At 33.4% G+C, this 27520-nt stretch overlaps 1 protein-coding gene and 1 long non-coding RNA gene across 6 annotated transcripts; one reads left to right on the forward strand and one right to left on the reverse strand.

Moving 5' to 3' along the window:
* Positions 1-823: 823 nt before the first annotated feature.
* Positions 824-22055, reverse strand: LOC117241474 (endoplasmic reticulum aminopeptidase 2-like). 5 transcript variants are annotated; one of them, XM_033507406.1, is made up of 15 exons: positions 21664-22055; positions 17625-18660; positions 10698-10844; positions 10517-10602; positions 9485-9581; positions 9132-9214; positions 8744-8949; positions 8465-8645; positions 7894-8119; positions 6982-7544; positions 6675-6906; positions 5662-6067; positions 5371-5513; positions 4798-5150; positions 4276-4431 (listed from the first exon to the last, which is right to left on the reverse strand). In XM_033507406.1, exons 2-15 carry the CDS (start codon positions 17755-17757, stop codon positions 4276-4278), a joined length of 3012 nt encoding a protein of 1003 aa, XP_033363297.1. In that variant the 5' UTR covers positions 17758-18660; positions 21664-22055. The 5 variants fall into 5 exon arrangements, with proteins under 5 accessions (XP_033363291.1, XP_033363297.1, XP_033363287.1 ...); XM_033507396.1 differs by having other exon boundaries at positions 10698-10847; XM_033507400.1 differs by lacking the exon at positions 21664-22055 and having other exon boundaries at positions 824-4431; positions 10698-10847; positions 17625-17757.
* Positions 22056-22183: 128 nt separating this feature from the next.
* LOC117241515 lies at positions 22184-26381 on the forward strand. Its single transcript, XR_004495024.1, has 2 exons — positions 22184-22375; positions 25230-26381. It is a non-coding gene; the product is annotated as an uncharacterized LOC117241515 (long non-coding RNA).
* Positions 26382-27520: the final 1139 nt, after the last annotated feature.

Consider the following 27520-nt stretch of genomic DNA (forward strand, 5'->3'; position numbering starts at 1 on the left):
AAAATAAAGATTGTGGCAGAATATAATGGAATTTTTATTATTTAATATCATTTGATGTTATGTATGTACATTATTATACACATATTATACAATTTTTAGAAACAAGTAACATATCTTTAATTATTAAGCTGTTATACCTCTTCTTATAAATAATATTGTTAGTTATAAACAAATACAGTTTCTTCATAAATAAAATTATAGTTTTTTTAAGAGACTTACAAAGAATGATACGAATTTCGTAATTTATTTTGTAATACATTTAATTAATTATATATATCTGAAAAATAATAAGGACAATTTTAGACAAAATATCATAAGAGTCATAATTTATATTTAGTCGCAACTGTTTTTGCAAGAAATGTATCCGTAATACTGAGCTATAAGAATATTTATTTTATATCCTAAATTTTTAGTTAATACCTTCATAGCTTCATATAGATGGATAATGTGTACTTAGGTAAAAATGTTTATGAAAGAATGAAATGACGTGTACGTTATTTTAAACATATAATATATTCATTTGTATGCTTGTACATATCTCGCATTCTTTTATACAACAAAATATCTATGACAACAGTACAGTAGAGAACGGTATACAATATATAGTTGTATCAATAATTCATTCATAAATATGAGATGCAAGACAGCCTCGTTCTCTTAAGACATAACGTTATCGGGTCGTGATTGCATAAAATACATATAAGTATGTACTCATCTTGATTATTCTGATGTCCAGTCTTTCGGTAGAACTTTTGCATCGGTTTACTCCGCGTCTAGTGGATTCGATTTTTTTTTTTTTATTATTTATTAAATCGTTCTTAAACTCGAAAAACAAATATATATTGTTATTATTCGATATAATCCTTAACACCACGGTAAAGAATGGTTTTTTTTCTAATACTGTTAGACCTTTGTAATTAGTGATAAAAAGAAGAAAGTAATCGATAAAATAATAATAATCGTGCGTGACTTTCATGACAGTTACACTTACGATTAGACGTAAATCTATATTTTTTGTAAAGGAACATGACGATCTGTGCGATTTTCGCTCTTAAACGAAAGCGAGAGAACTGCGTATTACTTCTTAAACAAGTACTTTCGGCTATAATACGAATGTTGTAAAGTAGGCCAATCGGTTCGTGCTCCCTTCGTACTGAAAATGGCGAACCGGCGAACCGGCGAACCGAACGCTTTCGCAAATATCGTGGAGCGACTTCGTCCGTTTAAATCTTTAACAAGAGAGAATATCCGTTAGTGAAAAAATATGCTATTTACATGTAAGGTATCTAGTTGTGCGTCGATTCATTAATTCGCCGTTGGAGTGTATCAAAATCTACTTAAAGGGATGAACGATCCATGCAGTCGTTTATTTTCATAAATCTTTTTTTTCATAAATCGTTTTTCTAAATGTAAACATGCGTGTACAGTTCCGGCCAGAAAATCCTAATTCGATAAAAGTCGACGATATTTTATACCAAGAAACGTTACTCGTCGGGATTCCAAGTAATTGTACTCTGATTGAAAATATGTAAAAAATGGCATGAACCTCGAAAAAAATGCTATTCCTTTCTTTTCTCTTGTTCACGGGGGGATTCGAATTGCAAGCATCGTCGGCAGTTTTTTTTATTGATAGATTAAGGATAGAGAGATCAATCGTGTCCTATGTGCTCTAACTAATTATAGTGAAATAACTAATTATATTGTGAATGTCTCTTTGTTAGATAACGAGTGCTTTGATTGTTTAACGAGAGTGATGAGAACACGTAAAATTGAATATTCGTGAGATCTGGTCGACCATTGGATACGGGCAGTGGAAGATAAGAGACGCATAGAAAATAGCTCTCGTGGAGTAAAATCCAAACGTATACAGAGTGTCTCGAGTTCTTTTCTGATTGGGCTAAAAATTTGTTTTGCGTTGAACTTAGTTCTTTCTGTACTATACATATTATACATATAACACCACCGCACCGAAATATCCTCGGTACTTTCTGATTTTTTTTTCATCGCGTTCTGTACAGTTATCTAGATTTTGGTGTTTTAACCTTCAAATGCTAAATCGATTTTTCATTTATTAGAAATAGTGGTAAACGAAATCGTTCTTTCTGTTTTAAATATTTCCCTGTTATATATTGTTTTATATTTTATGTTTATTGTCGATAGAGAATTAGAAGAACGTAGGAAGTGATGTAAGTACACGACGAATGTATACCTAATGTTTAACAGTGGTTAATTTCAATTCAATCTCATTAGCATTTCAAGATTACGAATCATACCAAAATCACACGAATATTTCTTTTTCTTCTTCTTTTTTTTTGTAAAGGCCAGCAGTTAACTTTGGCATTAACATATTTTGTATGCATCTAGATACCTTTTCTTTTAAATATATCCGATCACACAGAGCACACAATTCTCTTACGCTAATATGTACATACCATACAAAGCATCACAAGATTACATACATAAATTTATATACTTTTTCATAATAAAATATCCGATTCTCTATTATGCTACTTCACATGGAGAATGATCAGCTCCACGCGAGACATATCCCGCGCATCCAGTGTTCTGCGGTAATAATAAATACACGACACACACGGTACATCAATTTTTCGCGATTATTTCCGAGGGACGATACAATCCTCGTAATATGTTCTTTCTCTCGAGGCCAAATCTTCTCTGTCGGATCGCCGTTCCCACGAAACTAGAATTCTGTTTTGACGAAAGATTTGGCCGAATTAATCTGTCGAACACTTCTCCAATATTGATATGCTACTTATATTAACTGACTGTTCATAACAATCGTTTCGGGCATTTTCTGTAATTACTTGATTAGTACTAACCCAATTTAACGTCGTTCCATGATTTTCTTTTTTATGTATTTACAGCGAATCACACTATCCTTTATAAGAGCAGCTGAGTTTCATCGAAAAATGGATTTCTAATGATCGTCATCGATTATATTACATATTATAATGTAATTCGTTAATTTTTTCTTTTTTTACTGACTGTACAATTGACATTTACCGCTACAAAAATTTTGTATCAATAAAATAATCATGTAAATATCTTGTAACTTTATACTTGTATATATACAATAAACGTTAAACGGAATAAAAATCTTACGTACTCTAGCACAGGCCAAAATATTATTCTGTATTACTGATCGTATTTATAGCTACTCTTTCTTTTAATATAGAGCTTAGGGCTGACTCGTGAAATATGTTAAGTAGCGTTTCTCGTCAAATCTTCAGCATTCCGTTGAATTACTGTACTGGATGGATCAGGAATGGGGCTTGGGCATCACGTGGAGATAACTAACTGTCACTCCTTGTAATAAAGTATAGTATTATTTGGGAGACTAAAGTGTCAACGTTAATAGGCGTACGTCGTTAGCCCTTTTCTTCTTCCCGGAAAAATTCGATGGGTTAGCGACTACCCTAGGAACAACGTTGTTCTCTCCTCGCTATAATCTCTCTCTCTCTCTCTCTCTCGCTCTCTCTATTTATATATAATAAATCCAATCTGCACGCACTGCGTGTATAATAAATAAATACTTTCGAAAGTGCGTATAAATCGGTGTATAATGTGTTACATATAAACAATTCGGCTTTGTTTCGATTCATCGAAAGATTTCTTCCAACGGACAAAAATCAGATAGTACGAACTTTGGTATGAGTTTAATACTTCTTGGCACTCCTACACGATTGAACTGATATTAGTGCAACTTTACAAGTTACAAAGTACAAACCATTGTGTAATATCATTAATAAACTCTCTTGTATCATATTAAGAAATTTGATAATAAAAAAAATGAAATGTTAAGAGTGAATTTTACAAATCATTTCCTATTTGACGAATAAATTGTAAAATTGTGGAATAATTTAGAATGTAGAGTCTAGAATGTAAATTGTCAAATGACTAATATTATTAGTTGGTAAATTATTGTGCAAGAGGCCTCGCAACTCGACAAAGTATCGGTCGATCCTTCGTCCGTTGAAGGATCATTGATTTTTAACCGATGAGAAGAATCTTTTGATGGGTACGACGGAAATGGGTCATTTTTGATCTGCGAATTATTATGTATATACCTAACTAAGTGGTAAATAAACGGTTACCTTTTGGATAGTAACAAACGTCTTACTTTTTTCTTAGACTATATCGTGTCACACGAAGATATCATGTATCGATGAGCACCATGAAAAACGTAAGTATTGTTACGAAATGTATAGATGATAATTTCGCGTCATTCGTGTCCCATTCCCGATAAACAAAGGGTTAACTTGTGTGACTGTCCAAATAATTTATGAGCCATCGATCAACGACATCTGCATTCTGTTTTACCCAATGTATATTGAACTTGATTGTTTCTAGGCTTTGTTCTAATGCTCCCCGACCACTTCCGACATCCACTTCCTTAAAGAATTCCGAAACCTAAGACGAAACGTCAAAAATACTTATTACAGGCTCGTATGGAAAGGATTATTAATTAAATATGGAATTTTTGAAAGTTTCAGCAATTGAATCGCCCTGAATATCGTACAAAAATATACGTGATCTTGCTTATTTTTATAGAATATACTTTAGGTACAGAATTACAGAAAGAAGAAGCCAGGATAATTTTATCCTTTATTAGAGCTACCGAGTATTTAACGATAAAATTTAAAATGATTCACTTGCAAGTAATACAGTGATAAAATTAAAAATAATTCTTTTACAAGTGTTATTTGGAACATTATTAATAAAGTGTTTCATTATAAAATTGTGTTTAAGAAATGAAACAGTATATTTTTCACTTACCTCGTGGTAGTCGTATTCCGTGAAAAAGTCAGAAATTACAACAGATATAAGACTACCCATGGTCAGCGATCCATTTCCGAATAAAACATGTATCTGAGGCCAGTAAGCTTTGAGATGACGCCATGCAAGGAATTGACCCTCGGGATTGGTAGCGACAGAGGCTATAACAGTTTCAACGTCTTGTGATCTCACCATATCTCGATCTAACGATCGTAAAAGGTAACGTTGTAGCAACCAAGAATCTGTCGTCGCTCCTAACGCTTGCAACATTATTCGTTTCTCGCTTGGTACCTGAGTTTCTTGATAATTTTTCCAACAATGATTCCACTCTTTCTCACCACCAAATTTGATTCCTGTACAAAGAAAAATGTACGATGTAACGAATGATTGAATAAAATTTGATTCTTGTACAAAGAAGAATAAACGCAATGCAATGAATAAATATAATGAATTTATCTTATATAATGAATTTATATATAATCTGAATATCAGTGAATCTGCAAATAAATAAACGAATCTACGAATGAACGTGGTGAACATATTGAATGTATGATAAAAATAATATTGTATCACCTGCAACGTATACGACGTCTCGTATATTTGGGGCAATTCGTTTGCCTTTTAACATCCAGTCTTCGAAAAGGTTTTTTGCTGGTTTTACAACATCGTCCAATTTTACTGATACAGCTGATTGAAGCACTGCAATTCTTAATAACCTGTGGAAAAGAAACGTAGCCAATTTAAATTTAAGATACTCGATGTACAAAAATTGTACAATTATTCTAATCTTCCTAATCTTAGAAACTTTGTCAGTTATAAAAATGACTTGTTGGTGTTCTAAAGTTAACAAAATTTTATATTTACTTTTTCAAATGTGATCCCTCGTCTGCCCAACCGACGTATTTGATAACTGGAGTTAACAAAAGCTTCAAGAATGTGATATATCTTTTATATCCGGGACTTTCGCTTAATCTATCTTTCCAAGAATGTAAATATCCCAGTGCAGTAGTCCATGGCACATAATCTCTCTCATTCAAAAGATAAAGAGATAATTCAAGAGGTACGGTAGCGTTCAACTCGCCTGTTTCGGAAAGCGTAAACGCATCGTCAATAAGATTAGCACGGTCCGCTGGACTAAACTTGGTGTGATTATTCAATAATGTAGTGATGATTGATGACCACATCTCTTCCGGGTAAGATACACGGTAAAATCCACTTTGATTCACATTGCATTTTATGTATTCCACGTCGGCAGGTATTTCGAACGTTACTGAAAATATGTAGTAATTTTGCATGAGGTAGAAGATATGGTTCAATTTATTATCAGATAACAAGTTCACTCGTATCAAGAAATACATTTTCCATGCATGAATTTGGATTATATTATATTACCTTTTAATTTAAAAATGCACGAATGAAACTCACGTTATTCGAAAAATGAGATCTACGAAACGAATGAAATTGCCAGCTAATAATTCATAAAGCCCAATAATTGCAAAGCTATTCGAAAACCATATAAAATTATACGCAATTGATTTTTCTTAATTTTTTGTACTCTAGGATTCATTTATGATCCACCTTGATTTCCCAGCTTAATTTTTCAATTAGATAAAAAACACAGTCAACGAAGGTCATTTTATTTTTATCAAAAATCATAGTTGTCAATGTGTTCCTCTTCTTTTCTATCTAACATCGGTGGAAAAGGTAGGATCGAAAATCAATAAATCTCCTATGTAGGAATTGTAATAAAATGAAAAAAAGATCAATTGGAAATAATTTTATATCGCCTTTGAACGGACTCCTTTAACGATTTCTCGCTTAATGCTGTTAAACATCTCTAAAAAAAAAATGTTCGTTATAATTGTCCTATGTGTTACCATCGGTTAAATTCATCCATATGTTGTGAAGCTTGCGCGGTTCTTTGTCTGTGTAGTAGCTCAACGGGACATACCACTTGTAGTCAAAGGGCGATTTTGATTCTTGCAGTTCTGTATCATTTTCTTTTGGCGAAATTAGAAATCTCTTCTGAGTTGCTGTGATGGTATTCCCATTACGTGTGATCGTAATCAGAGGAAAACCCATTTGTTGGGTCCATGTATCCATAATAGCCTGCCGACACATTGTATTTCATGGAACACCAGAAATTATAAGTTTTTAAAATTAATCTTTCAAACTTATACCTACTTTTACGTCAAAAGTATTATTTGTATGTTTTGTAAAGACCGCCCAGAGGTCGTTCGTGTCCGCATTTCCATACGCGTGCGAATTCAGATAGTCGTTCAATCCACTTTTCAGAACATCCTCGCACAGAAACCCCTCAAGCATATTGAGTATGGAGGCGCCCTTACTATAACTGATATCATCGAATATAGCTTCGATTTCATTTGGATCTTTAACCGGCACGCTTATGGGATGGCTGCTTGCCAAAGCATCGAGATCAAGCGCTGGTTGAGTTTTGTCTAAAATAAACTGATCCATCATGCTCCACTCAGGTGAGATATGATTCACTCCTTTGTATTCGAAGAAACTGGCCGCTCCTTCGTTTAACCATAAATCGTTCCACCATTTCATAGTGACGAGATTACCAAACCATTGATGAGCTAATTCATGAGCGACAACTATAGCGACCCACTCGTGAGCATTGGTTGATGTCTCTTGTGGATCATAAAGTATTGATGTTTCTCGGTACGTGATTAGGCCCCAGTTTTCCATTGCACCAGCGGCAAAGTCAGGAATAGCTATTAAGTCTATGAGAAATTAATAAAATTTATATGTTAAAAACTGATATAGGATATATAAGGTGTTTCAAGTATTTTCAGTCATATTTTGTCAGTATATCTTATGAATAGAAATAAGAAAAGAATGTTATAATATTAAAATAGAAATGTTATTAGATGAAAGCTGTACTTTAAAATATAATGGAGTTTCTTAGCTTAATTGCAAAACATTGTTTTCTTATTCATAGTCATACAGTGTACTAGAAATGTCTGTTCAGAAAAACCTGGTACACCATGAATAAGAAATTTTCTGTTTCACCAATGAAATTATTATCGAGTGTATTTACAATTACTTTTATATTTTGATTTGATTACGTACCTTGTTTAGGCAATGGATAATGTACTCCGAAAAAAGATTCAAAGTAATCCATTGTACGAGCAGCTGTAGTTACCGCATATTTTGCCTGTGGAAGCATCGTCTCTGCTGCATAAACACTCACGGAAATATTCCTTTTAGTCAATTCGGAGACTCGTTTGAAGTCACAAACCACGAAAGCTACCAGGTACGTCGACATTTCTACAGATTCTTGAAAATCATCGCGAAGCTGAAAATTTGTGCAATAAATGTTGTTATTTACGTACATATAGTACAATTATAATAACATAAATTATAGACTGTACTATGTAGTATTCGTTTTTCTTCCAGTATTTTGTGTACTATACATTTTAACTAAGAAACTTTGTAAAATTATAGTACGTTTAGCAACGTACAACAATGTTTTGTAAATCAGATATGTAAAACAAGAAATAACAATAATGATATATGGTTTCAAATATTTCATGAGGAAGAAACAAAGGAAAATGTTTGGCCAATAATGATATATCATGATATAACATTAATTTAATAAAATAATTTAACAAGAACATAACTTCACTAGTTTCGTACTCACCAGTCCGGTGCCCATGTAAAATCCAGCATCCTCGGTGTTTATCACAGGCATATTGCATAGCGCGATATGAAATCTGTCCCTAAATATTGAAACCTTAAATTTGGCCTTAAATTGTGGCTCGTCAAAGCATGGGAATGCCGAGCGTGCATACGTAGGTTCGAAATGAGTCGTGGCGAGGTACCTATAGCCGAAAAAATAATTCAGTTACGATCTCGTTCAAAATGAAGATACGCCTTGAGCAATTTCCCAAACAGAAAATTATTACAGTTTCAGAGTGACCTCTTTTCTCCTTCTGGGGTGACATAGCTGCTAAGATAAAATCCTTCGAGTTCACTCGTTAGTTTCGAGATAAACCTCAAGTGTACTGTATAATTCCCTCTCTTCCGAAATTTACTCTCTTCCAGTTCTAAATACAACTGTTGGTGTTTCGGATATTCCAGTAACTTTGCAATTTTTAATCTGTGGCCTTTACGGTCCTGAATCATCTAAAAACCAGTTTTTAGCAATTAGAAAGTAGATAGAACATGATACTGATGTATGTACAGTGGCTCATAATAACGTATGTTAATGAAATTTACATAAATATACATAATATATTAATAAAATATGTCTGTAAGTGTACGAATACTTCGAGCCACTGTACACGCATATTATTTTAAATACTCACTTTCTCATTTATTGTCAAATTTTTACTATGGAAGACGATATAGTTGGTCTCTTTATCGACATAGAATTCGATTGTGACCTGTCCTGCAAATGGAAATTAAAAATTATTTTTTTCTTCGTTCTTAAATATTTTAGTGCAGAGCATTACGGAAACATTACTTTTTTACTTTAGAAATTAATTTCTTAATTTTAAAGATACTGTAAGATTTCTGTCTTAAATGTCTTTCTACATATTTATAATAAATAGCGTTTTGGAAAAGCTTGATAAATTAAAACAAATTCTTTCGCAATAAAAATGTAATAATCGATATTCTCGAACGTTAGCTAACAACTAATTAACGATATACTACTTACCTTTTACATCTAAGGTGGTAAGATTTGGATGGATAGTGATATTGTACCTAGTAGGATGCACAAACGTAGGTAGCCTCACGTTATTCCAAGGAAACACCTGTAACAGTTCCATTCAATTAAATTATTTTTAGACCGTTAGTTGAGCGAGCTACTGCAATTGCATACATTTTTTATCTTCGATGCTAAAGATATACTATTTATGTAACTGCTAGTAAAATATGAATGATCAACAATAAAATTGATCAAATAACCAGCAATTCTAGATTATGATACTTTAGACTCTAGGGTATGGAAATTTATAGTACTATAGACGTCTTGCAATTGATTTCCCGCCAAGACGTTTTATAGCTCGTTCACAGTAAGCTTCAAGCAAAGGCTCAGGCACAAGCATTGAAATGTGACATACAAAAGAACACACTTTGCATACACATATACGTACATGACATACCTATATATTTTGCATTTCTATACGTCCTAATTTTTTCTTTTTACGTACCGCGGCATAGAAAGGTTTCAGGTCAGATAGATTTTTTTCTTTATGTTCCAAGAGTAATATCTTAAACAACTGTGTTTTGTATTAAAAACTGCATCATTTTTGTAATGAAAACTAGTAATTGTTATTTTCTTATTTTATAATATACAGAATGTAATATATGATTCTTCAAATTTTTGTGGAAGATTAAAATGAATACTACGACTTGTATCTATACAAAAACATGAAATTAAAATTCTTTGATGTACTTATTACGATATAATCCTTTAAATATTCTAATATTTTATACATAATTAAATATCTTAATAATTTAATATATAATTAAATATATTTTTATAAAAATTTAATGTAATATATTTGAAATCATATGACATGTATGAATAACATTGACGAATCTACATTATTCATTGTACCATTTGAGAACTTGAATACATACGGTCGTTATTACTTGTACATTATGTCTAGAATATGTGTTACGAAGTATATGTTTTGTTCCACTTCGATCGTATAACCAGCAGAGCAAACACAAATAACCATACCTCTCCATTAGTTGCAAGAGGCTCGCTACTTTTTTCATCGTCTTCGATTTCCAGATTGGGTGGCTTCTCTCCAGCACAAGGGCAGTCTATTAAAAAACGAAAAGGAGAAACCAATAACAAGCATCGAGTAATACAGAAACAAAATTGAAATGTTATTTACATTAAGGGAACGTTACATTACCATTTTGTGGTCCCGCGAAGGCAATGATGAGTGATATGGAGAAAAGGATCGCAAAAACAACGGTAGCTACGCAGAGAGCCCTTTTTTGAGAACACACAATTCCATTGTGCTCATAAATACTACGTTTGTGCAATCCTGTGTTACTGTCTCCTGGAACAAAGAGTCTCCTGAAGAATGATCAAGTGTCCATACGCTCCCTATTCTAAAGCACGAGAAACGCGTTGAATTTGTTTTGGCAACATTACGTATGTTGTCTATAACATCGAATGAAATATATATATATCAAGAGGTACGAATATTATTGAACATTGAAAAAGTAGGTGAAACGTATAAGTTCCCAAACGTGAAATGTCCACTAACGTGAGAAACAAGTTTCCTGTCCTCGGTTACACACTTGACCTAGATTTTTGACTGCCGAGCGACAGTCCACAGTGACGTTAATGCAGTTACTCCAACAAAATATGTGAAATGCTGTGTATATGTCTTATCATCGAATGACAGCTCTATAACATCCAATCAATTTAAATTCAATTTGGATGGATTGGTAAGAATGGCGCCATTACAATATAGTACGCTGAATACGCATAATTTTAAGAGACGTATGCTTAAAGCTTCCTTCAACGCAAGCGAAGTATAAAGTAAACAAAAGTTAATATCAACGTATATAGAATTCTGAGACAATTTTGCTCGAAAAATTCACGTCATTTGAATAAAGTGGCTTGTTCTATACGATACATGTTGCAACATATTGTATGGTTCTGTGTCAGACAGATGTGTTTACGCACTTTGCAAGTGGTTCTATTTGTTGTCACAGGCAAGATGATAATTAGTTAATCGGTCGACAAGAAGATACATATACATAAACGCGTGAGGCTAGCCGGGTTGCGTGTTTTAATTTGAAAGATCAGAAGCTTGTCTCTTATTGATCGCACGCACGTGCTTCTCGTATAGTCTATTCGTAGCCCGGAGGGTCGTAAGTGGGCCATCTGGTCGAACGATTTCAAAGGAAAAGGAGAGAACCGCGTGTGAGGAAAAGAGAGGGAAAAAGAAGCAAAGGAAAAGAAGGACAAGGAAATGAAGGGAAACCGTGAAAAGGAAGGGAGGTCAAGGGGCAAACAGAGCTGTCAGAAGTGGTAGGAGCTGCCCCTGGTATGAGATTGCAACGGGAACGAAACTAGAGCCTGAGCTTCACTCGAGAAAATCCACAAAAATTCTCGAATGCCTGTTCTGACGTGTCTCACCTGTCAGAAAGGCAACGTCATCCACATCTTGTTCGCTCATCGTGAACCGATTTGGCGGCGGTCTCCGACGAACGATTTCTTTTACCTGACCGTCGTTCGTAGCATATAAGATTTTGATCAAGGGCTCTCTCTGTTCAGCCAGAATTCGGGCGGTCGTACTCGTAGCTTGCCTGCTTCGCCTAGTAGTTACTTTCGTTGATACACCGTCGGTTCGAGTGTCAAGGTCAAGGAATCACCGAGGAAGACTGGCAGATTTACCTACTGGTTCACTGGGGGCTTGCGGTTACTTTAGGCTCAACCTTCTTTCCTTGTTCTCGTTCCGTTTTTCTTTTCCTTTTTCTTTCTTAATCGTTTGTCGTGCGTCTAGTTCAAAGCTTAATCGGCAGAGTTAATTGCTCGAGTAGATCGACTCGAAATTCCTGAAGTAGCAAGCACGGGCACGAGCACGAGCACGAGTTGAAGAAGCACGGGCACGGGCACGGGTACGAAGACGAGGAACTTCACAAACGCAATCATGAACACGACCGTGAGCAGAGGCACGTACACGAGCACGATTACGAGCACGAGCACGAGTACAAACAGAAGCCCGAGTAGAAGCGCGACCAACGAGGTCCCGAGGACCCGCGACAACGTGACGCTTACGAAGTCACCGAACAGCTCGACAACGTCGGCGAGTCTATAACGCGCAACGTGCCTTGACATTTCATTGGTATTAAAACGTGAATATAGCGACTGCGGAGTTAGACAGAAATGGCGACTTTCCAAACCCCTTGGTGGCGGATCGCTTTACGGGGGTGAATTTGCAGCTCTCGCCACGCCGCACCTCGCTTCGCCTAGAGTTGCAGCGGGGGTGGTTGGTTGCTTTTACTGTGGCGCCATCCGTGACCCACCCTTCACAGTGATTCCTACCCTACTTGCCATTTTACTTCCACGCTTGGGTTGGTAAGAAGATTCTCTACCATTTTTGGTATTTCCCTCTGCTTTCCTTTAAGGTTTCAATACTCCGCGACTCGTATTTTAGCACTAAACATTTTCGCGAAATTATGTTATTTCATTCATTTCGTTGTTAAAATATCCCTGTTAAAATCATCATTTTGTTGTACGTATGTTACGTTAATGTTAGAAATATTAACTATGCAATTATAGACAAAAAGAAAAAATTTAATTCTTTGCGAAGTATTGTATTTCTTTTCTATAATCGTACACTTAACATTTGTACTCTTAACGATGAACGAATAACATTCTACTATTGCGCATATATTCTATTGACGCATTATTTAGCGACGAAACGACTTAAATGATATAATTTTATGAATATTCTTTGTTTGAAAATTAATTTATACGATATTAACGAAAATATTCATAGGTAATAAATTCTTGTGTAGAAAATGGATTTTCATTTTAGTTCGCTACTAACACGATTACTTTACAAAGCTATTGAACGGTATATGAAGTATTGGCATTTTAAACATTCGATACGAGAACTCTCGTTTTTGCATACGATAGAAAGACCGACAGTGCACACAACCGCCATGCATATTCAATATGTGTTTTGCATTGTCATCGTTCTAGACCTAATAAAATAAGTTTTATCTTAATCGCTATATTATAGTTTGCATCGAGCGTGCTATGTCGTTTAATAATATTAAGTTTTAGAACGTAATAAAACACTACAATTTATTTTACTTTAAGTATTTTAGAATTCTAAAATTAATCATTTCTATAAATCTAAGATAATGAAATTAATTAATATGGAAAAAATTTCGTATAAGTATATGTATAATGCGATTAAAGTTTTACTTGAAGAAACGTATATTTCATATATACACCATTCGTATATTTACACGTAGTAAGTATTTTTTGTCTTCTATCCATTCTAATTATCTGTATTATTCCGAGCACATTTATATTCCCGATAGCATTGACATGAATTCCACAGAGACACTAAACATGATGTCTGTGTTACTTTATTTATGGCTATGATTTTAGAAATATCTTCGGCAAAAGTCAAATTAGAAAGAATCCTTCATAAATTTGTTGTTAAATAATTATATGTGTATAATATTATAATTATATACAGAATTTCTGTTTAGTCAATAGTTAAGTAATTCTTTAGGCAAACCAAATAAGAAGCGAAGACTGAAATATTTTTACGTTACAATGATTAATTAGTCGAGTCCCCTAATAATGCTAATGAAATCTCAAAATGTTTCGCACAGCATATACAATATATTCATAAAACGTGTCTACAGATATCTAGATTCCATACGATCGTTATAACAGAGTTCGTCTAGTAAGCTATTCGAGTTGGAACGATGGAAGCTGACATTATCAAGAAATGAACGCGAAATCAGCATAAGAATATACGAGAAAAAAATTGGAACACGTCAATGCAATACAAGCACGGAATAAAATCCTGTCCTTGCATTAGCGATTATGGAGCTATTGAGGACCTCTTAGAAGTTTTCAGTTCATAGTATGAATGAGGGTACTCGAACCGTTCGGATTGTCGAAGTTCAATATCCTTGACGGACAAAGTCTCCGCTGAATGCTGGCAATGGCATTCAAACTAGAGAAAGGGGCAACATTTCCGTTTCTTGTCTGGCTTTTGACCTGCGAATGAAGTTTTAGGGATACGGGGAACGGTTCTTGTGTGAAACAGATCGATATCGCTACAACATTTGTTGCCAATTCTGAAAAATCGGTGTGTATATAAAAATAAATTATTTGGAATCTATAGCTGAATATAAAAAACAAAGCTAACTGACCGATTCATCAACGCCAAGCCCACACCGTTGTGCGTGGAAACGTGAAATTTGGATAGTATACTTCTTTTTAGACGTTAAGGTCGAATTTTTGGAAATACAAACCCTGAAGGGGTAGAAAGGAGGTCAAATTTTTTTTTAAAGGACACTCATATTTCACGAATTGCTAATATTGCAGACGCGAAATTCAACATTTCGAGCTCCTCATTAAAAATAAATAAACGTATTTGAGCATATTTCAAAATTCAACCACGTTAGGGGTGAAAAGGGGAGTAAGTTGTTTTCTCAAAGGGTAACCGTAACCCTATATTCGCTAAAGCTGGAAATTTGAGGCTCGGCAAATGAACTGCTCGTTAAAAATGAACACGCTCGTGTCTCGTGGTCTTTCGAAATTCAACTCCTAAAGGGATGAAAAAGGGGCAAATCGATCTTTCAAAGGATGGGTGAATCTCTAAATCCACTAAAGTTGTGTTAAATGTGAAATTCAGAGAATAGATTCCTCAAGAAAGTCCACGTGTGGTAATTTGTTAAAATTCAATGTTAAAAGGTATAAAAACAATATTCGCTTAAAATCTTGTCGTTTAAAAAGGAATTTGTCATAAATCTAGTAGTTCATTGTTAAATTGTAGATTTTTACGTATTTGTGATAAAAAGGATATAAAAATGTACGGATTATATAAACGTACAAACATGTATAAGATATCTGTATGAAATATTTTTTCAAAATTCATAATAATATATATTTACAGGTAGCAAAAACTGTTATCATAATCGAATTTGTTCAACTTCAACGTTTTTAAACATTGCGTGCGTTTGAAAGATTTTGCCTCCTGATTTAAAATTAATCTTTGAATCAATAATTTGATTATTACGTAATAATAGTAACCGTGGTTAATTATACGTTAAACTGTATTATTCTTTATCGTGGTTTTTAGATATACATAAAAAACCACAGTTATATATATGTAGACATGGGTTAGATTAGGTTTGCGTTCAATATGTAACGAATTATAAGGTCAATTAAGCAAGGTGTGTTATGGGACGATAAAAGGAGTATTTTATATAATATACACATGCTCAATCTTATGTTCTTTTTTTAAAATAAAGGTTTAAAAGTACGGGCCTTTAACACCTGCCAACAAATAATTTTCTATCTTTTAGATAATAATATTCCTACCGAATTGTTTCTACAGAATTTCTATAAAAATTTAGATTGTGCAATGCATGATATGACAACTATCAATGTTATTTCGATTTCGTATTTAATTTTGGTCAGTATTTCATAACATCAGCTACAATATCTTTGTGAATGCGTCAAATAATCATATTACATTTTACAGTAATGTTAATACTTTAAACCTAAATTATCTAATTATTTAGAATGTCATATAGGAAGGAATGTAATATTTATATTGCAATGTAATTGAATTAACATGTATCTTAAATAATCTTTAATAAATAATATATAAACAATAATAAAGACCTCTTTAACGTATTCTTAAATCTTTATGTCAATACTTCAATTAATTTGAAAGACACAATTCAAAGGAAATGATCAATCTTTTCTCATTTCTGATTACTTTCTAAAAATGTTTCCGGTAACAAGTCATTGCTCGTCGCAAAGACGTGCCGCTGATAAAGTGTTAATTGCAGAACACTATTGCATTTTTATCTTCATTGAATAAAAAAAAGATTATTTTGATATAACTACATACATCGCCTATATAAAAAAAATATCTGGCCACGAACTAATACCAAATTCACGGTCTCTACGGTGCTCCTGAATCTTTTACAACATTGCGCTACTTGTAGGCTCACTCGTAGCTTTAACTCGTGAGGAAATGTATATTTCTAAGTTTCAAATGTACGAGACTCATCAATATTAGAATGATTTGTATCAAAAGCTGGGTAACTTTTTAAGGCGGAAACAAACCTACATAAATACGTTAAAATAAAACAGGTCACAAGTTCAAAAGTTCAGACATCTATAAACGCTGTGATTCTATCGATATTGATCAGATTTGGAAACGGTGTTCACTAGAATAGTACATAAACTCGACCAACTTAAATATATTTTCATGGTTACTAGTTACTACTTGATTGTAAAAATTATTCTTGGATCATAATCGGATTGTTTTCATATAAAGAATCATCACTTTACACGATAATAAAGTTTTATATATACGATAAAGATCTTTAGATTCTTATCAGGTACACAAACTTTATGAAACATAAACGTTTAATAAAATAGCAATTCTGAATCTTTCCCGATTAAACCCGTTTTTCATTTTGTGTTAAAACAACTTGATAAACACTTTGATCATAATCTATTATAGGTGTTGCATTTTTAACGATGGCAATTATTATTGTTACAAGTCAGAATTTTGTCGATTCATGAAAAGATGGTATCTAAAGAATATAAGGTCATGAATAATAGTGATATGTGCTTTGAAACCAGTAATTACGCTTAATACATATGCTTTTCAAGCTTTGTGCAAAATAAAACACACACACCGTGACCGTATTTCAAACGTAAAAAAATGTAGGTTTTGTGTTAATTTAAATTTTTTAAAATCCATTCCAAGCTAACTTCTATACATCATGATAAGAAAGTATAGAGAAAATCAATCTCTAATTCTAATTGTTAAACACATTTGGATGGAAATATAAGTTTTCAAATTATGAAAAGAAATTGCATATTCAGCGCAGATTCGTTGCGTATAAAACTTGTTTTTTTCCGCAACAGAACCGCCAAGAGAACAATTTTATTTACTACGGTTGTAGAATACCGCTGAGACCATTTTTGTTTCCCCAGTGTTAATGAAATTTCAGGTTAAGAGTCCGTACGAGGTTGGCAGTAAGTTAACTCATTAAAGGGAGTAGTAAACGTGCTTTCTCGGTGCAAGTGGATTTTTACTCACCTGAATTTATCGGCACCTCGGTGGTGGTGTTAGCGGTTCCGTTTTGCCCGGGACTTCGCGAACTCGAGGTTCTACCTAAAGGCTCCATCCGGATCGCCTCGCTGCTTTCTCGCGTCGAAGTTCCCCCTGGCATTTTGCTTTTCTCCCTCTGCCTGCCTTTTTATCCAGTAAGCTCGCACTGTGTGCAGTTTCAAGCGGAAGATGCACGCTTCCTTGGCTCCCTATTTCTCGTGACTCGATGCGAATTACATTCTTCAACGTTGATGCTTTTAGAGAACGATGCACTTTTGTATTTCTCTTTTGCATCCGTGTCAACGGATCGAGGAATTTTCATGCGAACTATGTAACTCTCATTCGTTCGACGCTTTACTCTAAACATTCGTCACTTCTTTTTCACGATGCATTTGCTCGATCTATATTTAACACGAGTCGATAGTTTTCGTAACGTATTTCTATTATTTTATCTATTCGTCGTGTGCAGACGGATGTCACTCAAGGCGAAGAATTTCCTATACATTGGTCCCCGACACAAAGCGTTGGAAAATGTCATCGAGAAAAAGATTTGTAGCTGTTACAAAACGATAGTTTCGCGTATAAATTTCGTACAAATATTCATGGTTTATAAAAGGAGTAGTCTATTGATCGTTTTAGTTAAATTTGAACCCTCAGTCGGGCAGTGCACGTGGATCTAGTCAATGATTGTTTTTACACTAATTACTTTCGTAACTATTGGATGATATTGTATTATAGTTCTACGTGTCTTTCTATTTTAATGATAAAGTTCACTAGTTTTTGTAAAATTGTATGCGTGATATAAAGCTGCACTATATGTGTGCGAAGGCTGGTCATATTTTAAACAAATACAACAAGCAGTCATTAAAATTGCAAATTAAAAGAGATTATTATATTAAATATACGTATTAACTTTGTAAACAGTTAACTGGCTGGTTTTCGTTTGATTGCTTGCTAACGATGGATTAATAATTTCCTTGTAAAGTTGTGCAATATTTCCTTAGTGTATCGCTAGACATGGTATCTGAAACAAAGTACGAAACACATATACAATATTTTTATACGTTGTATTTTAAATTATTTTTATAAATTATTCTCATCCTTCTCTCGAAGATATTCTCTAAATATATACAACATGTTGTTCGTAAACCTATGCATTGTTAATTACTAATATACGCATAGTATGAATATAATTAATAAGTAATATTAAGTGTAACAATATCATAATCAATTTTGGCAGATATTTCTTATTCAAAGTGTTTAAACTGTCGAAAACATTGTTTTTTAAAAAATAATCATCGTTTTATATAATATATAAAATATAATATATCTTCATATTGTATCCTTGAAGAACATACTTTATTATCTCTACATAATCCAAGATTCGACCTAAGACATTATCATTAATTTATACACGCGTCTTAAGAGTTTAAGAATCGATTAAATTTTTATAATGCACCATATATTATTTGTTCGTTTTATATAGATAATAGGCCAGCGTTGTTTGGTTATTATTGACTTAATCAGGCTTATAATTATAATACATGGCCGATATAATAGGTCAGTGCGATCGTACGTTTCACACTCAACGCATATTTTATAAAGTTATTTTTATAGCCACAACAAAGCTGCCAATTATATGCATCAGTGTCTTTGCTGTTTTTCACCTCCTCTTGTTTAGGTGTTCGTTGAGGTGTATTTAAAAAAAAAAATATATATATATACGGCGGGAAATTGTTCATACAACAGACACTGGATTGTCCTGTAGAACTTTCATTTTAAACGAAGGTTTTATCCGAGACGTTGTAATTAGAGTTGTCGAGGATAAGAGGACCGCTAGAATCACGAACGACACTTTCTTTCCATTTCGGTAGCAGGTAATTATGCATTTACCGAGTTGGGTGCTAATTCATCTCCATTATCGTTGTCTCTCGTTTACACGTACGAATTGTTTCTCTTTCAATTCAGACACGCTACGTGCCTCTCAATTTCATTAATTATATAATTACACATGTCCTACTCTAGTCAAGGTAAGTGAGTATTGTTGAAAATATCATCGATATTAGGATGTAAGTGAAAGTTAAATGATTCAGTGATAAATGTTACATATAGAGATCCATGATTTAATCGGTATAATACAAGTTTGTACTTGGTAAATTTGAAGATGATCTTTTTTATACACTAATGAAATTGCAAGAAAATCAAGCATAATAGTATGAAATTTATTTAATACAGATTATTTAGTATTTCCTAATTATTCTGTTAAGAGATACACACATATATATATTTATAATCTTTTAATAAAAAGGAATCAATTTAATCATGGCTACAGGATTCACATCCATGAAAAATTAAATTCATTATATTAGAAATTCCTTATTGATTTCCCGTAATCTCGATGAACAGATTACGAAGTCTTTATACACGCTGATCTCTCATGAGTATTAATTTCCTGGTAAACTCTTTCCCTTAAAGTTCCTCACGAATTCCAGCCACGTCTCTTCCTTCTTTTATCTTACATCTATATATACATTTACTAATTTTTTAGTGTAACAATTTATATCTTATCAGATACACAGCTGGTGCAAAAATTAAAATGTTTTCAAAGCGTAAATAAAGTCGATCATATTTGATGGATTACTCGCAATTTAGAAACTCTTTTACTTATTTGTCCCAATTAGAAAGGAAATAACAACTGAAGGTTCAAAAATTCAAGTATGCTTTTAAAGTTATCTTAACATTGCTATTTTATAGACATCATCATTTTTCTTCGAGTTAAAGCAATTGGTCGACATATGTACTTACATTAGTTATCGAATATTTAAAGAACTCTAATGGGGAAACACAAGGGAATTTTTACGTACAGTGGAAATTCGTCTTTTGTTTTGTTAGCTTATACAGAATCGAAACAATTATGCGTTATCGTTCGTAGTTATAGAACTTTCATACATATAAGTCTGACTATTTCTGCAGTCAGCTTCGTTTGCAAATAACTTAATAACACTTTATATGCACAACCTTACGTAATAAGTGATATGCATGTGCAAGCTACTGAAGGTTACGCGAAAATTGTCTGTAATTTCAGAATATTTTCTACATTGAAACAGAGTTTATTTCTACGACAGTAGATGGATTATTTTCTTAAAACCAAACGTGTTATGCAAGATGCATGAATTATAAATATCTATATCAGATTTAGATACTCTTAGCTATTATGTCTCCTTAAGTTTATTTAGTAGAAATAGAATTAGCAAATTTCTTGGTGAATTGTCACAATTAAGTGAAAAAGCAAAGTATAATTATTTGTTTTCAGTAATAACTCAGTCATAACTGAGTCATAAATTATGATAATACTAAGAAATCTTGTTTTATACGTAGATTTTTATAGATTGAAATTTATAGACAACATTTTTATCAAGTAACACAATGATCACAACAGTAATGCAAGTATCTAAAAATTGATTACGAGTTGATTAACGAATGTGAATTTCTAATGTGAACACATTTAATACGATTAGTATCATACGAACAACAGAAGCTTTGTAGAACGTCCGAGGAGTCTCTCAGGTTTTTCTAGTTTTTTCTATAATTCTGAGAAACTAGCGTACGAAACGAACTAGTCGGCGTGTTCTCTTATTCAGCGAGTGAATTTTCAACAGAGAGAGAAACAGTATGCAACTTTTTGTTTCATCCTACTTCCGTCTGCTACACAGGTAACAGCATTCGTGTGCGCGTCTAATACACGGACGCGGTACCTCGTGATAGAACGTTGACCCTGCCCATTTTCGCGGTCGAGAAATCCCTCCAAACAAACGAAGCTAATATAACATACAAAGACCTCTCTGTGACTCCCCACTATCCTTAACGTCTCTCAATTATTCGGTGCTCAGTCTAACCAAAAACCAAACCGAATAACGATAACACAAAACGCTGGAAATATTCAATCTCAAAGAATTACACGACGAAGGTACACCGAGGTTCAAAGGACCTTAAGATCTAAATAAAGTATGAAATGTGCAGGACTAACCTTCTGCAGGCGAGAGAAAACGCGAACACCGAGGAGAAGGATTTCCCTCGTCGAGGAAGAAATCCAGCTGGTCGATTCCATGGGGAACCGATCAATATTCTCGAGATTCGTCGATTTCGTTTTCTCGATACCAGTGGCGTATGTGAACACGATGAACCGGCACCTCACCGTGAGACTATCGAAACATTGTACCGGAAGGGTATATTTACGTACGCGGCGGGTCGAGCGGTTCGAGCGAGAAGAAAAAGGCGCGGCGTGTCTGTGCTCGATTCGGCAACAGTTCGCAACTGCACGAGCCACGATTGCATCGCCGAATGATTTAAGCTTCGCACAGGCTGTATGGTAGAGACGGGGCTTCTTTCGTTACGAGAACAGCCACCATCGTCACATGTATGCAGTCGAACGGTGAGAATGGCACTGAAGGGAGTTTGAGAGTCGAGCGTGGCTAAATTTCCGGACGCAGGGAGGCGCGGCGGTCAGGATCAGCCACAGGTTGCGCCCGTCTCGTTCACGCAGGCCGGGCATCTTGGCTGATCGCAAAGCGGGGAGGACACCCTCTCTGGCGAAGCGACAGAAAGAGAAATCGATTAACTTAACATCCAGTAGTATACGTTCTTTCTCGACGTTCGCGGCTCGTGCGTTACGATTTCGATCGCTTTCCGACTAGACTTTCGTGCTAACGTATTGTACGATAGTCGCTCGATATATGCACGTACGTACAGTACATAGGAATGAGACCGGGAATCTTCGTCACGGTTTTATGTTCCTTGCCAGTTTGAATTTTAAATAATTCCGATTCGATCGATCGGGTGGAGATTCTGAAAATATACGTGAAAGTATTTGAACACTTGGCATAGAAAAGTTTGGGTCATGACGAATAGGATGCAGATCTGCTGCTCTCTTGTTCACCAGTTTCGAAACCAGTGAATTTCTTATTTTGTGCAATCGTAAAAGGAATTGTTGAATAATTTCGAGTGGTTGGATTACATCCGTTGGGCAATTTACACATCGGGTTGAATATCGTTTTTATCGAACAAAGTCAATGCGTAATGTTGGGAAGAAATTTGAACGGAATGTAGAAATGCGAACTTGAAATTGTCTAAATAGCGAGAGAGAAAGAAAGAAAGAAAGAAAGGAAGGAAGGAAGGAACATATAGAGGGTGTCTCAGGTAAATGGGATCACTTAAATATCTGCCTTATTTACAATTGTGGAAAGAATTTTTTCTTAAGATGATTTTTCCACGAGATTTCATTTATATTTTTAAATCGAATTCTATATATCTTTATCCATCAATCGATAGGTTTCTTTAATACACTATATGAAAGTATTAAGCAGCAGTTCTCGTGTAATAATAACAAAGGCAAATAATTTTTATGAATCATTTTAGACTACCTATTTGCTATATGTGATTAAATCTTTTTAAAATATAAATATAGTCTTGAAATAGAAATGTAATTTTTGTTATTTCCATTTTTCTTATTGTTTATCAACTTTCTAAACAGCCATGATTAATAACATTTTGAACTGACGTGCACGATAATTAAAAAGCTAATTAATCGATTAATCATTCTCAGACAAAGTACGCTTTGTTACAAACTTCTCCAGAGATTGAACCTCAAATTTCTAGTTGATTATTTGTTTATAATATTCTTTTAAATAATATAAATTCAATTCATTTGCCAGAAAAAGTAAATTATTCTTCTAAACGTTAAAACTTTTCAAATTTTCATGCTTTTACTTCGAATCGTTTCGTTTTTCGTTCAATCTCAGCGTAAACTGTCTAACTTTAAGAAAATTTCGCAACTTTTGCATTCTAATGACTGTGACAAATGCTATGCTGCACGCAAACAATGAATTACTGAACTGAATTACGTTTGTGCTTCAAAATTATCTATTTATATTACAATAAGACCTAGTTTCATACAACCATTAGTTAATCTAAAATAAATTTATAAAAATCACTTGCTTTTATTGTTGTTACACGAAAATCTGCTCTTAAACTATTTATGTTTGAAAATGTTTAGTGTAAAAAATATTTTAACATTAATTTTGTGGAATTTGCCCTATGAGAGACAAAGAAAGACGCAAAGTTATACTCTGATGTACTTCATATACAACATTTGATGAGATCAAAATTGAAATATCTTTTAAACTATGCATTTTTCGATATAAGTACCCTAATACTCTTGTGCAGAGAATAAAAAATCTCATCCACTGCTGTAAAAAAAATATATATGCACCTTAGAAAAGATCGATGACCTTGAAATGTCATTAAAAAATGATCTTGAGAAAATATTCTTTCCACCGTTATATATGACCCTTAAAACAGTTTAACTTTGTTCCGAGAAAATATTTCGTACAATTATAAATAAGGCAGTTATTTAAGTGATCTCATTTAGCTGATGATAAGATACTCGATACAATGACAAATCTAAGATATCTGCGTGCAACGATAGATGGTATTTTCCCTGGCTTCAAAATGCAAGCACATTACAAATAAAGCGAGTTCGAAAATTAATGAAATTTTAATCTTCTTTTTGTAAGAGAACGGTTGAGTTGCAATACATGGTTTCTTTGAGACCTTTCGTCCTCATGGACAACAGAGTACGATGCAATAAAAGAAATTCGACCTTGAATTTCAAGGACAAGATGATTAGAGTCACGCGGTCGCGACACGTAATTTCCTCGAACACCACACTGTTTCGTCAGATTAATAGAAAAAACGACTTTTTATTAATATTTCATTAAAAGATACTTGTAAAAATTTGCAAGACAGTAATAACATAAATGACCAATTTCACATGTAACAAATGTTTATATTCTATTGTAATATTTTTTTTAATTTGTTTTGCATATAATTTTATATAATTCTATATAGCAATAAAGTAATATGGGAAGCTGAGAAATATAATAATATAAGTTAGGCCATTGATATTTTTCATAAAATAAGAATTCTCTTTTATTGTTATAAAGCATTCTCTCTCTCTCGCACATTCACGCACTTAATATATTTTTTAAAATTATAAATACATTTCGTAACATTTACTATTTTTGATCAATTAATTTAACTTGTTACTTTTTATAATTAAAATACATTATCAAACTCGAATGCAAAATTCAAGACAAATCATTATGAGTCTTAGCTTACTATACAACAATGTACTTATATGGCACATTATCAAAATTGTTATCAAGAGCGTAATATTTTGATTAAGTTTAAGCTTTTTCTTACGAGAAACTATTGTTCGTTTCCATACGAAATACGAATATTTCGACATTTTTATTACAGCCAAGGTATTATTCTTACTAGTCAGAAGTAAAAATTAATTTCTTAATATAATAATGTATAATTCAGTCTTACCTGAACGTTATTGAAATGTCAATCTACTCTTTGAATTATTTCTTCATAATTGCGCCACGATTAGGCCATTATTATAGGCCTATTGACAATTACGCTCATTATCCAAACGCATTTAAAGAACGACTCTAAGTTGTACCATTCCGCAAATGCTTGGTTGAAAATACCTGCCAATCATCGATCAAACTGTTCTATCTTTTATTTCAGGAAGCATTTTCATCGATTAGTGAACATGCAAAGTAACAAGTAAATGAACATTTCAGGCGATAAATAGAACATAAATACACAACTTATGTGCTAACTTATGTAATTACAGATGTAATATACAAGATATGAGAAAATATTTATTTTTGGACATAAAAAAAGCATTCGACGAAGTCTGGTACGAAAGTTTACTGCAATTTACCAATTATTAAAATCTTACCTAAATAACCAAACATTCTACGTAAAAATAAATGATTCGTACTGAGATTTACAAGCAACAAGCGCTGCAGTACTATAAGGAAGTCTGTTACGTCTAATACTTTACACTTTAGACACAGCAGACGTTCTAGCAACACCAAACACTACCAACATGTATATGTCAATGAGTGGAAATCCACAAGAAGCAGTTGAGATCTTACAAACCTACATAAGTTCACTGAAGAATGGTTGCTAGAGCAGAGAATAATAGTCAATTATAATAAGTGTAATTACATTGTTTTCACTTTTCGTAGACACTCTAAAGATCATGCTTCACATCAATGAATACCGCAAACAAAAGTGATCAAATATCTGGAATTCCATTTACACTGGAAACTAACTTGGAAACAGCATGTACATAGAAAGATGCAACAAGAATTAGGAGGAAAGACGCGTCGTGGTTAACCAACCGTCGTTCGAAACTTAGCATAGTAAACAAACTACTAATCTACAGAGTATTATCTAGGGTATTTCTATATAGGGTATCTATAGAGAGATAATAAAACGAATATGGACGTACGGCATCCAATTATGGGATATAGTGGCTAAAAGCCGCCAAAGCATTGCCAAAGTGGAAGCTATACAATCATACTTCGTAGCATAGTAGACGCACTTTGTTACATACTAAATGAAGAACTACGCGAAGATCTTCAAATGTCCGCTATAAAGGAGAAAATTCAGTGAATATCCGACAGACATAAAACAACACCAATGAACCACCCAAACGCGCTAGCCAAATAAACTGTATACTGACAGTGTCGTTTAAAGGTTGAAAAAGAAACGACCGCAGCATCTAGAGTGACGCAAGATCAAATATTGAAACATTCTTGTATAGTGCTAATCCAATGAGATTAAAGTGTAGGAATCTACTGGGAGTTATTAAAAAAAAAAGAAAAAATATGCAGCGCAAAGCACGTATTTAATTACAATTGAGAGTAACTTATAGTTATTTGCATTATTTAAATATTATAATATCGACATCTGTGAATATTGGTATTAATGCAAATAATTATATACTTATTATTCAAAGTTGTTGAATATAAATTATTTACATCTACAAGAATGTTTCGATTAAATTTCTAATGTTACGAAGTATAATGCATCGACGTATTTTTTTTCAGTATTCACTTCGTGTGTTGTATTACACAACATACATTCATTTTTCATTCATTGTTGTAAGTTTATCGCACTATTTATCGATGGCAAGACGACAAGGTCTTTAGGTGTCGTCGTAAAACAAAGCGACAGAACTCAAGTTATTTGAAGTTATTACTACTTTAGAGATCGTTTTGAAATTTACTTTATTACTTTGAATTCTATCTTTAAAAAACACATCGTATTTAATACCTTTAGAATACTGATAAAATATATTTGCTACTTAAAGTAGTGAACTACCTTTCCTAGAACATGTAATTATCATAATACAATATTTTTATAAGTATGGAAAATTCGTAAATAAAGTTTTAGTTTTAGCAAATTTATTTACAAGTAAATAAGATGGACCACTTCAACAGAAGTTACATTATTCTATTAAATCAAATGGTAATTATTCGGAATAGAGGCTACTGCGTCGATTTCAATGACCTTGAAATATGTTGTAAAAGATAATATTCTGAGCAGGTATGTTTTGTTTAAGCGGTAATGCACAAATATCTGAGAAAATACAATGATACGAAAAGATGTTTCAGACAAAAGTGGTATGGTATAGCGAGGTACATGCTGAACTTTTATCTACTTGACCTTGAGATGATCGTGAAACAGCCTGTAAAGGCGACATTAAAATTTTTATATGAATACCTCCATTTTTTATTATATATTTTTGTAGCTGACACTCAGATCTCATCAAAACACTATAAACTCTTATCTTCTGTGTCATCCACTATGAAAATATGAATTTTAAAATTCAATGTGCCGTCGGCATTAGCGTTACACGATGTACACCGCAGAGACATATAAAAATCATTTTCATAAATGCTGTACTGTCCAAATACAAGATCGGAATTTTCTAATATGTCCAAAACAGTCAATCATTTCTG

This window comes from Bombus vosnesenskii, unplaced genomic scaffold (assembly GCF_011952255.1).
Source record: "Bombus vosnesenskii isolate JDL3184/JDL3185 unplaced genomic scaffold, Bvos_JDL3184-5_v1.1 scf7180000013264, whole genome shotgun sequence".
NCBI classification, from domain to species: domain Eukaryota; kingdom Metazoa; phylum Arthropoda; class Insecta; order Hymenoptera; family Apidae; genus Bombus; species Bombus vosnesenskii.